The 12,673-nt window shown below is 45.9% G+C and overlaps 1 protein-coding gene across 1 annotated transcript; it reads left to right on the top strand.

The window, feature by feature from the left end:
- The first annotated feature begins 1,726 nt into the window (after positions 1-1,726).
- LOC123620920 (keratin, type I cuticular Ha8-like) lies at positions 1,727-5,583 on the top strand. The gene is made up of 7 exons (XM_045526503.1): positions 1,727-2,262; positions 2,452-2,534; positions 3,324-3,480; positions 3,815-3,976; positions 4,062-4,187; positions 4,660-4,880; positions 5,451-5,583. Exons 1-7 carry the CDS (start codon positions 1,789-1,791, stop codon positions 5,581-5,583), a joined length of 1,356 nt encoding a protein of 451 aa, XP_045382459.1. The 5' UTR covers positions 1,727-1,788.
- The last annotated feature ends 7,090 nt before the right edge of the window (positions 5,584-12,673 follow it).

Below are 12,673 nucleotides of genomic sequence, written 5' to 3'. Positions count from 1 at the left end.
GAGGAGAGTAACAAAGGGGTGTTTGAAGATGTAACGTATGTAGATTGCACCCAGTGGCCTCTGAAGAGGGGGATGGCCTGGCCTGGCAATATCTCCTAATGCTGGTGTCTGTAAAGGGTTACTCGCTGGTGAGCTCTGACTAACCCTGAGGTTAGAGCTGACCACGAGTTACTTTCCTGGGAAACCCAATCTGGACAGAATTCTCAAATTCTATTTCTTGATAGAACTCCAGTAGAACTCACATAGATAGAACTCACATATACATATCTGGTCCCTACAGAGGTACCTGTTCAGCTTTTGTTCTGTGCTCGGGGTACTGGAAATAATCATTTTTCCAAACACCTAGTTATAAGCACTTTGGGGTCTTGTTCCACATTAGGTATTTCTTAGTCCTAGGGGCTAATTTATCTACTGCCACAAATTTGGAGAGAAAACTTTTGGTATCTCAGCAGTCAGCTGTCTTGGGTGCCCGATACCAAGAGCTATCAGAATGTGGACTGTAAATTATAACCATTTTAGAGACAGGGCTTTCCTCTGGGCATTTTTCTACTTAGTCCTTGGAGAAACCCTGTTCTGTTGCAGGGTATTCCAACATCTGTATTTTCTGAGACACAAAAAGAATAACACACAAGTTCAGATTTTTGTTTTATATCTTAATTTCAACTTCTTGGCCAGTTTCTAAGCCTTTTAGCCCTTCTTTGTTCTAGCAACGATACAGTTGTTCTCCTTGGGGGTGGGGCACATGGTGGCGATCGGTCTCTGGCGTCCAAAGATACGGATATTGAGAGCAGGCTTTTTACCTTATAATGGGGTTGATCTTAGAAAAATAACCTCACACCTCTAGTCCTCAATGGCTAACGCGTACAGTGGGTGCTCAATAACTGACTTTGGAATCAAGGAAGCAAGGCATGAAGATAGAGACTCTGATCTCTCAATGTCCTTTGACCCTCATGGCCAAGTTCTTATTTGGGGCTATTATTCACTTTTTGTTGTTGTTATTGTTGTTGTTGTTTCTGAATTCTTGAGCTCACCCTTCTTGGTCCAGAGAAACCATGGTTTTCAGAGTCATCCTCATACTGACGAGCTTCTTGGGCACCTTGTTTGAAACATCACGTCAGCCCAAGTTATGGTGGTTTCCTGCTTAACCAAGTGTATGTCAAGCATGTGGCACAGTGCCTGGCATATACAATGTTGCTTATGAGTGGACTTATCTAAGTCTTATGGCTCCTCAAAGTGAGTCTGAGAGGCAGACGACTGAAGAGAGAAGAAATGTTGATAACCAAGCACCATAACATCCACCAATAACAAGAATCAGTTTCTTCCATGCATAGGGAAGGCTGGTTAAATCTTAACCAGGTGAGCACCACTGTCATCACAGGGGTCTCCTGTGAACTGTGGACCAGCAGGAATGTCCACCCCTCCAGGATGGGCCCATGCATAACGAGGCCAACACCCAGTCAAGGTACATGCATCTGGTGGCTAAAAGAACTTTTCTTCTTTGAAAAATAATAAAAATCTTCTAACTTCCCACCACAGCCAACCTGATATCAAAGAGTCAAGAGCCACCTCAGATTCATCAACATTCCTTTAATGAGGTGAGCAACTTTTAATGGTAAACCCAATAGCTGAGTAACAGGATGATGGCACAACAACAGTGAGGTCAAAGCATTTGCACCAACACCCACCTGGGATGGGTATAAAAGGGCCGGGAGGTGAGGAGGTTCTCAGACTCCGTGGCTCGACCTTCCCTGCTGTTCTGAAACTCCTGTGCAGCCTCAGCCCAACACCATGACTTCCTCCTGCGTCAGCTTACCCTGCTCTCTGGGCTGCACCAAGCCTCTGGGAGCAAGAAGCCTCCCCGTCCCTGTGGTTGAGGTTGAGTGCCCGACCAGACCAGAGTGTCTCTTGGCCAACCTGGCCCACGCCAACCGAGTGCGTGTGGGCTCCACCCCTCTGGGCCGACCCAGCCTCTGTCTGCCCCCCACCTGCCATGCGGCTTGTCCCTTGCCGGGGACCTGCCACATTCCCGGCAACATCGGAATCTGTGGGGCCTACGGAGAAGGCAGCCTGAATGGGCATGAGAAGGAGACCATGCAGTTCCTGAACGACCGCCTGGCCAACTACCTGGAGAAGGTGCGTCAGCTGGAGCGGGACAACGCGGACCTGGAGGCCAAGCTCCGCGAGTGGACCAGATGCCACGAGTCGAGCGTGTGCCCGGACTACCAGTCGTATTTCCGCACCATCGAGGAGCTCCAGCAGAAGGTGAGGCTTAGGGTTGTCGGGGCGTGCTAGGTCTGAGAAGGTGGAAGGGCGTGGCAGGAAACGTCCACGTGAGCCCCAGAGAGCTCTGGGTTCTTGGATTCTTTTGAGACGTGGGTGTAGACACCACACACGAGCTGGAGCCCAGGGTGTGATGCTTTGTGCGTGAACTGTCTTCTTGGTTTTCCTCAGATCCTGTGCAGCAAGGCTGAGAACACCAGGCTGATTGTACAAATCGACAATGCCAAGCTGGCTGCCGATGACTTCAGGATCAAGTGAGTAAGGTCACAGAGGGCCAGGGGACTCCTTCCTCTACCCCATGTCCCAATGCCCCAATACTTATTGAATGAGTAGATTGTTATCCTTTTTCTGCTTTGCTAAATTCCCCAAATTAAAATTTTTTTTACTACCAAAACTAACAGAAGGTGGAACAGAAAAATCATCATTAAATCAAGCATGTATGTTAGTCTTCCTTCATGTATTTCCCTGAAATGATAGATAAGGCACTTGAGTTCCATTAAGCAGGAGAAAATAAGGTGATTTTGAGGATGAACTGAGCGGGACAGCCTTGAATTTCATGTGTAAGTCAGGGGAGCATTTGCAGATGAGTCATTGTCCACATTTACCTGTGGAGCCCTAAGGACCAGGTCTGTCCACTGGACAAAAATGAAAGAAGGAAAAGCAACTGAAAACAAGGAACACAGGAGCCGCAAATCATTGAGCAGGCGCTGGGCTATTGCTGTCCTGGCTAACTGACAGCTTTGGCATTGGCGTGAGTGTGGCACTGGGTCCTGAGATATGTGATCTTAGGCAAGTGAGTTGATCTTTCTGTTGCCTCAATATACAATGGTGAACCTGTGCATTGTGCGAGGTACTGTTGTGAACGCTTTGCCGGACCACATACTCTTTTAGAAGAGGGGCTATGTCTAATTCGACTTTGAGGTCAGAGGGCTCAGCAGAGTGAATGAGTGAGGGTCCCAGGTGGCAAGGAAGGTGGGCACCAGGGCAGCCGGCAGGGGCTGTCGTGGGCGTTCTCGTTGACCCGGCTCCTCCCGTGACGGAAGGTACGAGAGCGAGCGCGCCCTGCGCCAGCTGGTGGAGGCCGACATGTGTGGGCTGCAGAAGCTCCTGGACGACGCGACCCTGGCCAAGGCCGACCTGGAGGCCCAGCAGGAGTCCCTGAAGGAGGAGCAGCTCGCCCTCAAGAGCAACCACGAGCAGGTGTGGCCCTGAGCGCACAGACTCATGGGGTGGCTGGGCAGACAAGGGGCACCCGACCTGTGGCTCTCAGATGGGAGCCTGGGCCCAGCTGGCTTCAGGATGAGGCTGGTGTGGGCCTGAGGGTCCAGGTGGCCTCTGCAGAACGTGGCGCACGTGCCTCGTGCATGAGGAAGGTCTCCACGCGGCTCTTCCCACGGGGCCCTGGGCAAGACTTTGGCGTGTGCTTCCCTGTGGGGGCTCCCCTCCTGCTGCTTGTCAGGGGTGGGGGCCGGGTGCTGCCTGCTCTGTCAAAGGCCCTTCCCGCACTCAGGTATCTGTCCCTTCTGTCCCTCAGGAAGTGAAGATTCTGAGGAGTCAGCTGGGAGACAAGATCCGGATCGAGCTGGACACTGAGCCCACCGTGGACTTCGCCAGGGTGCTGGGGGAGATGCGGTGCCAATACGAGGCCATGGTGGAGACCAACCGGCAGGACGTGGAGCAGTGGTTCCAAGCCCAGGTGAGGGCGGGGCTGCCCAGCAGGGTGCCCCAGCTTCCATCTGGGCGGGGAGGTGACCGTGTCTGTCTGTGCCCCTGTGCTCCAGTCTGAAGGCATCAGCCTGCAGGCCATGTCCTGCTCCGAAGAGCTGCAGTGCTGCCAGTCTGAGATCCTGGAGCTGAGATGCACGGTGAACGCCCTGGAGGTGGAGCGCCAAGCCCAGCACACCCTGGTACGTGTCACCCTTCACCCTCTCTGCCTGAAGTCGCCACACTCCCCGGCCTGGTAGTATTTTATTCTGGAGGTCTCACTCCCTAGGTCCTCTGTTAAGTTCTTTTTTGTATTATTGTCAAGATCAGGTCAAACACAGAAACAGACTTTAAAAAATCAAAAATATTTTAGGATAGGCATTCAGTGCACAAAAATGTATTGAGTTCCAACTTTCTGTTAGGCGTTGGATATATAGGGATGGATGATACGCAGCCAGTTAAGCTTTGGCAGCAGTGCTAGTCCGGGAAAAGTCTTGTTCACAGTCAGCTTGGTTTACTGAGAGCTCTGGGGTGTGAGTTCCTGGAATTTGCCCTGTGCTGGGTGAGTTTTCATGTTGCAGCAATGGTGGCCATTGTTAGCGTCATTACGATGTGGTGCATGTAGCAGTTTCGCTGGAGGTCTCGGGTCTCTTACCCCCTCATTTCCCACCGCAGAAGGACTGCCTGCAGAACTCCCTGTGCGAGGCCGAGGACCGCTATGGCACGGAGCTGGCCCAGATGCAGAGCCTCATCAGCAATGTGGAGGAGCAGCTGTCCGAGATCCGGGCCGACCTGGAGCGGCAGAACCAGGAGTACCAGGTGCTGCTGGACGTCAAGGCCCGGCTGGAGGACGAGATCAACACGTACCGGAAACTTCTGGAGTGCGAGGACTGCAAGTACGTGTGATCTGGGCGATTCCTGGCTAAATCATTTACCCAGTGTTTGTGAGGTCAGGGCATCATGAGGGCTGTCTCTGCATAGAACAGGCTTTGTTCACTCCTTTGCAGGGGGTCACTGTCCTATCCTACCATGTGCCTTTGTGTGGTTGACAGAGTGTGAAGGGAATGACTGTCCACTTAGAGGACACTTGCCAGGTCTTTACTGGGGCTGCTGGGCATAGATATTGACTGATGAGAGCAGAAACGTGGTTGTTCCTCACACAGGAGATGTGACTATAGATCCCGCAGGTTTTTGGACTTGCTTTTCCTTTCTTAAATTCTTCCTAGTAATTTCTATCCTATGAGATGGAACCTGACTCTCATCTAGAAAACTTTAATTCTGGAAGGCACTTTAGAGACCACCGTGCCTAACCCTAGAGGTGCTCAGTAGGCGCTAGTGGCCATGGGCATCCGCTGGTCCATGCGCTGCTGTTTTGGAGGAGGGACCCCTTCCTCATGCCCCCAGTATCACTGAGGCTCCGTTCACTTCCCATCTCTAACTCTGCTCACCTTGCTACCTCTCTGCAGGCTCCCCTGCAATCCGTGTGCCACCCCACCCTCCTGTGTGGCTCCATCTTGTGCTCCTCGTCCGAGCTGTGCCCCTCGTACCGTCTGTGGGTCTGCGTCAGTCTGTGGAGCCGGCACCGGGAGCCGATTCTGAACACCTGTGGACCGGCAGGGGCTGGTTAAGGCGGGGTGGTACCCAAAGAGAAATGCTTGTTACACATTGAGAAAACCCGGCTTCTGACTATCACTGACTTTCTGAATGCACAGGACTGTCCAAAGGCTACAAGAGGCTGGGAACAGTGGAATCTTGATGGGGATCCTTCCTTCCTAGGTCCTGGCCTTCCCAGAGGAGCTCCGTGCTCTCGGTGGCTGGATTCCAACTGCCCGTTGTGGCTCAGAATATCTACACTGGAGGGACTTAAGGATGGGAATTAGGCTGAAGATGCATTTTAGGGTAGGAATAGGGCATGACTTAAGGCTGCATTTGCATTTCATGGACACCAATTTTAACTTGAAATTTTTATAGTTTGTGACAAGGGAAGTGAGGAACAAACGTCACTGTCTGGAATTCCCCACATTCATTGGATGGTTTATAACATCTCCAGGGGGAAATAGACCCAGAATCAAACACCTAACCATTGCCTCCCTTTGCCTTTCCTCCTGCCTCCCTGCCTTGAAAGTTGGTTAAGCGGAAACTTCCCTTGTACCAAATTCTGAGTTCTGTCTACTCAGGGCTCCTATCTTTGGCAAGGGACCAGGCTTGCTTCTTCTATGACAGCCTGGCCTCTTAAATATGACTTGTGTAGGTTCTTGCTAAGCAAAGGGAACTTTCAGATTAAGAAATCTCTCTTTTTTTCTCTATAAATTCTGACTCTTAAGACTTATCTGGCTATAACCCTTCTCCTTATCCAATTTTACAGTAAAATTTGAACAATGACTTCATTCTTTCTAGTACTTTCTCTGGAAGTTTTGGAACTATCTATTCAATGGGTGGAGAGCTACAGGGCATGATGATTTAAGGCAATGGAAAAGATATCATTACAATGTTTTCAAAAGTTCTATGCTTGCATACCCTCTACGCATCCACCTCTTCTCTTCCCACTCTCTGCCTTCCTTACCACAATCCAGCCACGCTGGCCTTTCTGTTCCTTGCATGTGCCAGGAGCCTGGCCCTGCTCCTCCTCCCTCCTTGTGGCTATTCAGGTCAGTTGAAATGTCTCATCCCTGAGAGCTCCGGCTTGACCATCAGACACCCTGACACACTCTGTCTTATTCATTAGTATCTCCCAACAGCTGAAATTTGCTTAGATATATATTATTTCCCCAATTAAAATGCTTACTCAAATTAGCAATTGCTTGTTGCTGTATCCCCAGAGCCTAGCCCACTGCTTGGTACAAAGTAGATGCTTAATAAATATCTGTTGAAAGAACAAATGCTTCGAGTCTTGACTTTATCTCTGACTTGTGGGACTTTAGAATCATCACATGTCTAAGCTTCAGTATTTTTTTCTGCTATAAAATGGGGATAGTGTTATCTTTCCTACTTACATTCCAGATCTGACGTGGATGCTAAATGAGATAACAGAAATGAAACAAAACTCTGAGAAGGAGAAAACACCAACAACACCTCATGTGGAGCCAATACACAACTAACCATTGTGTAATGGTTAGTTAGGAGTGCGTGTGTTGAGCGACACTGGCCAGGTTCAAGGGCCACCCATGACCTCAGGCTTCTTCCTTTAGGTCAGCAAATTAATTCCCTCTAGCAACTAAATTCAATCAGAAACAAAATGGTGCACTTAATCTCTTCCTTCCCAGAGCAAACTGTATTCGAATATCTGTGTGAGTTCAAAGGACGAGAGAACTTGGCTTTGAGGGGCCAAGACTTCTTAGCAATTCCCTGACCTTGAGTCCATCCAAGCAGAGGGGACCCCATTTCATGGTGGTCTTGTTTCTGTTTTCCCCGTTGGGTTCACCAGGGCTAAAGGGATGAGAGAACACACCTCAGCCCTGCGAGGCACTCAGTGATTCCAAGGGCCATTACGATTCCTGCAGATCTTCATTTTGGAGACTTAGAGGGAATGCAGATTATGTCCATTTGGGGTCCTGATTTCTGAATGTGGTTACCGGCTCGTTGGAAAAATAGCTCAGGTACTCTGTCCCTAGCTCATTGCTGCCTAACTCTTGCTAAATGCCTTGTCTGTGTTGAACATTTCATGGGCCAATATCAGTATCTGAGAAGGGGCAAAGAGTGACTCTGGAGGGGAGCGTAAGTCTTGGCAGAAAAGAGTTCTTGCCAGTGCTGTAAATCCAAACCAGCTGGTGCTGCTATTTCCAGAGGCACCTGAGTGAATGGTGGGGTGAAGCAGTAGTGGGCTACAAGGTGACCAGATGGCCACCTTAAATAATTCTATTCTTTCATCAAAGACATGGGTTAAATGCAGAATTAAATGATATCTACTTTTGAATGCTCTGTAGGATTTTTCACATAAATATTAATATGTTCTCAAATGAAAACAAATCTTACACTAATTTTGAACTAACTGATTAGGACCACCAGGTTTAGAAGTCAAGGATTTTGTATCATTGGCACAACATGCTATGGTTTGGCTTCATACCATGTCTATTCATTCATTCACACATGCATGAATTTCAGCCCACATTGACTGAGCATCACTATGCACCAGATACCAAGGAGCAGTGGTCCCCAGCCTTTTTTGGCACCAGAGACTGGTTTCGTGGAAGACAATTTTTCCATGGACTGGGGTGGAGGGATGGTTTTGGGATGATTCAAGCACATTACATTTATTACATTTGCAGCCGCTTCCCAGTGCTAGCATCACCACCTCAGCTCCACCTCAGATCATCAGGCATTAGATTCTCATAAGAAATGTGCAACCTAGATCCCTCAAATGTGTGGTTTACAGTAGGGTTCACGCTCCTATGAGAATCTCATGCTGCTGCTGATCTGACAGGAGGCAGAGATCAGGCAGTGATGCAAGTGTTGGGGAGCGGCTGTAAAGACAGATGAAGCTTTGTTGGCTCACCCAGTTCCTAACAGGCAATGGACTAGTACTGGTCTGTGGCCTGACAGTTGGGGACTACAGCCATGGAGGACAATACTGAGTGCGATTTGCTCCATAGCTGAGCTCATTTGGTCATTTCTTTCCTGTTTTTATTGATTGAATGCTTCCTTCATGTCAGGTGCTATTGGGCATTACAGAGATGAACAAGACAAAAGCAATAAGACAAAATCCCTGCTTCCAAAGGGCTTCCAAGTACACTGACAACAGAGTACATTTATTAAGAGGGCTACATTCAAGATACACTAAGATTCAATGTGAGTGGAGAAGAGGAACCCACAGCCCAATGGGGCACAGAACAGCAGAGATGGACCTTATCCACCAGAAGCATCATTCCAAGATGAGGGTACAGAGGGCAATGGGACTTCAAGTCCTGGGGCCAGAATGACATCTTCAACCACCCTGCTCAGCACAAAAGTCGCGGACTCCTGTGAGGGGAAATGGAGCCCAAGGGAGTTCAAACTCTCACAAAATACCAGGCTTGTTGTTGTTGTTGTTCATAAAAAGGCCTCTTAAAAAAACTAGCTTACAAAAATTATAAAAATAGAGCAAGTATATTGTAAAAACTTGGAACAGAACAAAAGACTACATCATGCAAATAGTCCACCTACACAAGTTAGTTTCCGTATATATACAAGTGAGGTGGGGGGGATATTTTGATGTATTAATGGAAGATTTGCACTCTATTTCCTGGCCCTGCCCTGTGCCCTTCTAGTAGCTGTAGACAGAGGAGCATCCAATGGTTCAGGGAAGGGATGGCACAGTAGGAGGCAGGGAAGGGCATTTTGAGTCTCAAAAGCCTAAGCCCCTGAATGGACAAGAACATAGACTTGTATGAAATGAATAATGTCAAGCGTCCCCGCCCTTTAGTTAGACAAAGGCACATGGGATCAGGGGATGAAGAGGAGGGAAGTGCAGAGAATTTGGATGTTAGCAGGTCCCTGAGAAGGGGTTCTTTGCTTGTCCTACTGCCTCTCCCAGGCTGAGCTGTAGAGTCAAGAGCAAGAGAAAAAAAGAAACCCCAGATAGGTTTGGGGGTTTATGAGCAAAGAGGATCTGTCTCCTTTCCCAAGGTAGAGCCTTGAGAAGCACAAAGACCCCAGAGGAAAAATGGGTCAAGGGATGTCTGGGCAGAAGGGCTTGAGAAACCATCATAGAGAATTCTGAACCCCATAGTGGTGCAGAAGCTGAAAAGTGACCCTGTGCATCAGAGAGTAGCACTACCATGACAAAGGGGTCCTGAGAGCTGAAAAGGTCTGTGCATGAGAATGAGGATGAACTGGCAACACCTGGGTGTTCTGATGACCAAGAACTAGGCAGGAAGACCCATGTGGGCCTCAATGGCTGCAGTGCAGATGGATGAATGCCAAGGACAGATCCCTACCCACCGCCTCTCCCCCAACTCTCTCTGGACCTTGGGGAAACCCTTTGAAAAGGGAGTCCTGAAGACGACCTAGATTAACTTTCTGTTACTTGGTGTAATGGGGGATTGAAGTAAAGTGCAATTTAGTTCAAGTATAAGAAAAAAAGTTATATATTTTTCATATCTGAACTTATTTTTTTGATATCTCATTGTGATTTTATTTTATTTCAGAATATTACAGGAGTATAAACGTTTTGGTTACCTGAATTATTTTTGTACCGTTTGAGTCAAAGTTGTAAGTGTGTCCATCACCCAGACAGTGTGCATTGTACCTGTTAGGTGTGAATTTACACATCCCTCCTCCACCTTCCATCTGCTTGATTTCCATTGAATTTTACTACCATATGTGCACATATGGTAGGAATGCTTTTTCTCTGTTTATCTAGAGGATCATATGGTCTGTGTTTTTGCTTCTATTTATGTAGTGAATCACATTTATAGATTTGTGTGTGTTGAACCATTCTTTGTATCTCTGGGATAAAGCCCACTTGATCATGGTGGATTTTTTTTTTTTGATGTGCAGCTGAATTTGGTTTGCAAGGATTTTATTGAGAATTTTTGCATCTAGGTTTATAAGGGATATTGGTCTGTAATTTTCTTCTTCTTCTTCTTTTTTTTTATTATGTCCTTTCCTGGTTTTGGTATCAAGGTGATATTGGCTTCATAGAATGAGTTGGGGAGGATTCCTTACTTCTCTATGTTATGAAATAAATTTTTGCAGTATATGTACCTGTTCATCTTTGTAAGTCTGGTAAAATCCTACTATGCAACCATCTGGTGTGGGACTTTTTTTCTCTTGGGAGATTTTTTATTGCTGTTTCAATTTTGTTAGTTGATATTGATCTGTTCAGGAGCTCTATTTCTTCCTGATTGAGCCTAGGGAGGTTGTGTGTTTCCAAAGATTCATCCATTTCCTTGACGTTTTCAAGTTTATGTGCATGGAGATTTTTACAGTATTCAGAGATGATATTTTGTATTTCCACGGTATCAGTTGTAATATCTCCTTTTTCATTTCTGATTGAGCTTATTAGAGCCCTCTCTTTTCTGTTTCTAGTGAGAGGCATGTTGATTTTTTTCACCTTTTAAAAGAACCAACTTTTTGTTTCATTAATCTTCTGTATGCTTCTTTTGTTATTGATTTCATTTAGTTTTGTTCTGACCTTAATTGTTTCTTTTCTTCTGCTGGGTTTGGGATTGGTTTGCTCTTCCTTTTCCAATTCCTTGAGATAATTCCTTAGACTATTGATTTGTGATCTTTCTCTCTTTGGGATGTAGGCATTTATAGTTATGAATTTTCCTCTTATGACTGCTTTTGCTGAATCCCACAGATTTTGATAACTTGTATCTCCTTTGTCATTTAGTTTTTCTGCATCCTCATCAACATTTTTTGTCTTTTATCTTTTTTTTTTTGATAATAGCCATCCTGACATGTGTGAAGTGATATCTCATTGTGGCTCTGATTTGCATTTTCCTTATGATGAGTGACTTTGAGTTTTTTTTCCATGTACCTGTTGGCCATTTTTATGTCTTCTTTGGAGAAATGTCTATACAAATCCTTAGCCCATTTTTTAATTGGGTCATTCATTTTTTAAAAATTAACAGTTGAGTTGTAGGAGTTCCTATATATTTTAGAGGTTAACACTTTATCAGACATATGGTTTGCAACTTTTTGTCTATTCTGTAGGTTGCCTTTTCACTGTGTGCATTATTTCCTTTGCTATGTAAAAGCTTTTTAGTGAGATTAACCCTCTGATCTTTGCTATCTTAAATAAGTAAAAAAATCATGATTTAATAAGTTTTTTTGAATTATGAATGATGTGAGCATCTAAACACATGATTAAAAGCTATTTAGAAAAACTATTAACATTTATCTACTGCTTACTGTGTACTATGTGCCAGACACTATTTTAAATGATTTACAGGTATCAACTTCTTTAAAACTTAAAACAAATCTATGAGCTAGGTGCTATTACTACCTCCGTTGTGCATAGGCTGAAACCGAGGCACAGAGAAGTCAAGTCACCAGCCCAAGTTCACACAGCTAGTGAATGGTAGAACCAGAATCTGAACCCAGGGAGGCTAGCTCTAAAGTTTGTGGTCTTAACCACTCTACTATGCAGCTTTAAATGATTTTGTAACAGGTCCTAGTATGAGATAAATAAGAGGAAATGTCTTGCCCTAAGAATGTAAAGAAACTCTAGGATCTGGGAACAAAGGAGAGAGGGAGTAAAGAGAATTTTTTTTTTTTTTTATCATTTAGTCTCTGATGATCTTCAGACTTGGGACAAGAATAAAACAGAATAATAATTTAAAAATACTTAAAATCAAACCAAAATTTCTCAAGTAACTAGAATTTAAAATCCTATTTAATAGAAGAGAAAATGGTGACTTTTTTTTCAAAGCCTATTGTAGTGGACTTTGAAATCATAAAGATTTTTTCAGGGTGTCCTTCCTCACATTCTGCTCTCCTTACCTAGAATGTTTGAGAGCCCTGTGGGCACAGCTATTCCAGGATGGACCACTTCTTGTAGTTTGCAAATGTTTTCCTGGTGTAAGTCACTTAGTGGATGCAGTGGGTGGGCAGCACATGTTTCCTTAGGTATCTCCAGAATTTTTCCCCTGCAGCTAGATGGGGTCACTGTAGATTAGACTCACACCCTGTGGACTCCTCCAATGCCTCTGATTCCCTCTCAGAGATGGATCAGTACCTTCCGACGACGCCATGACACTGAATGATG

This window comes from Lemur catta, chromosome 15 (assembly GCF_020740605.2).
Source record: "Lemur catta isolate mLemCat1 chromosome 15, mLemCat1.pri, whole genome shotgun sequence".
NCBI classification, from domain to species: domain Eukaryota; kingdom Metazoa; phylum Chordata; class Mammalia; order Primates; family Lemuridae; genus Lemur; species Lemur catta.
Note: the sequence above shows the minus strand (reverse complement) of the source record. Positions and strands in the feature narration are given on the sequence as shown.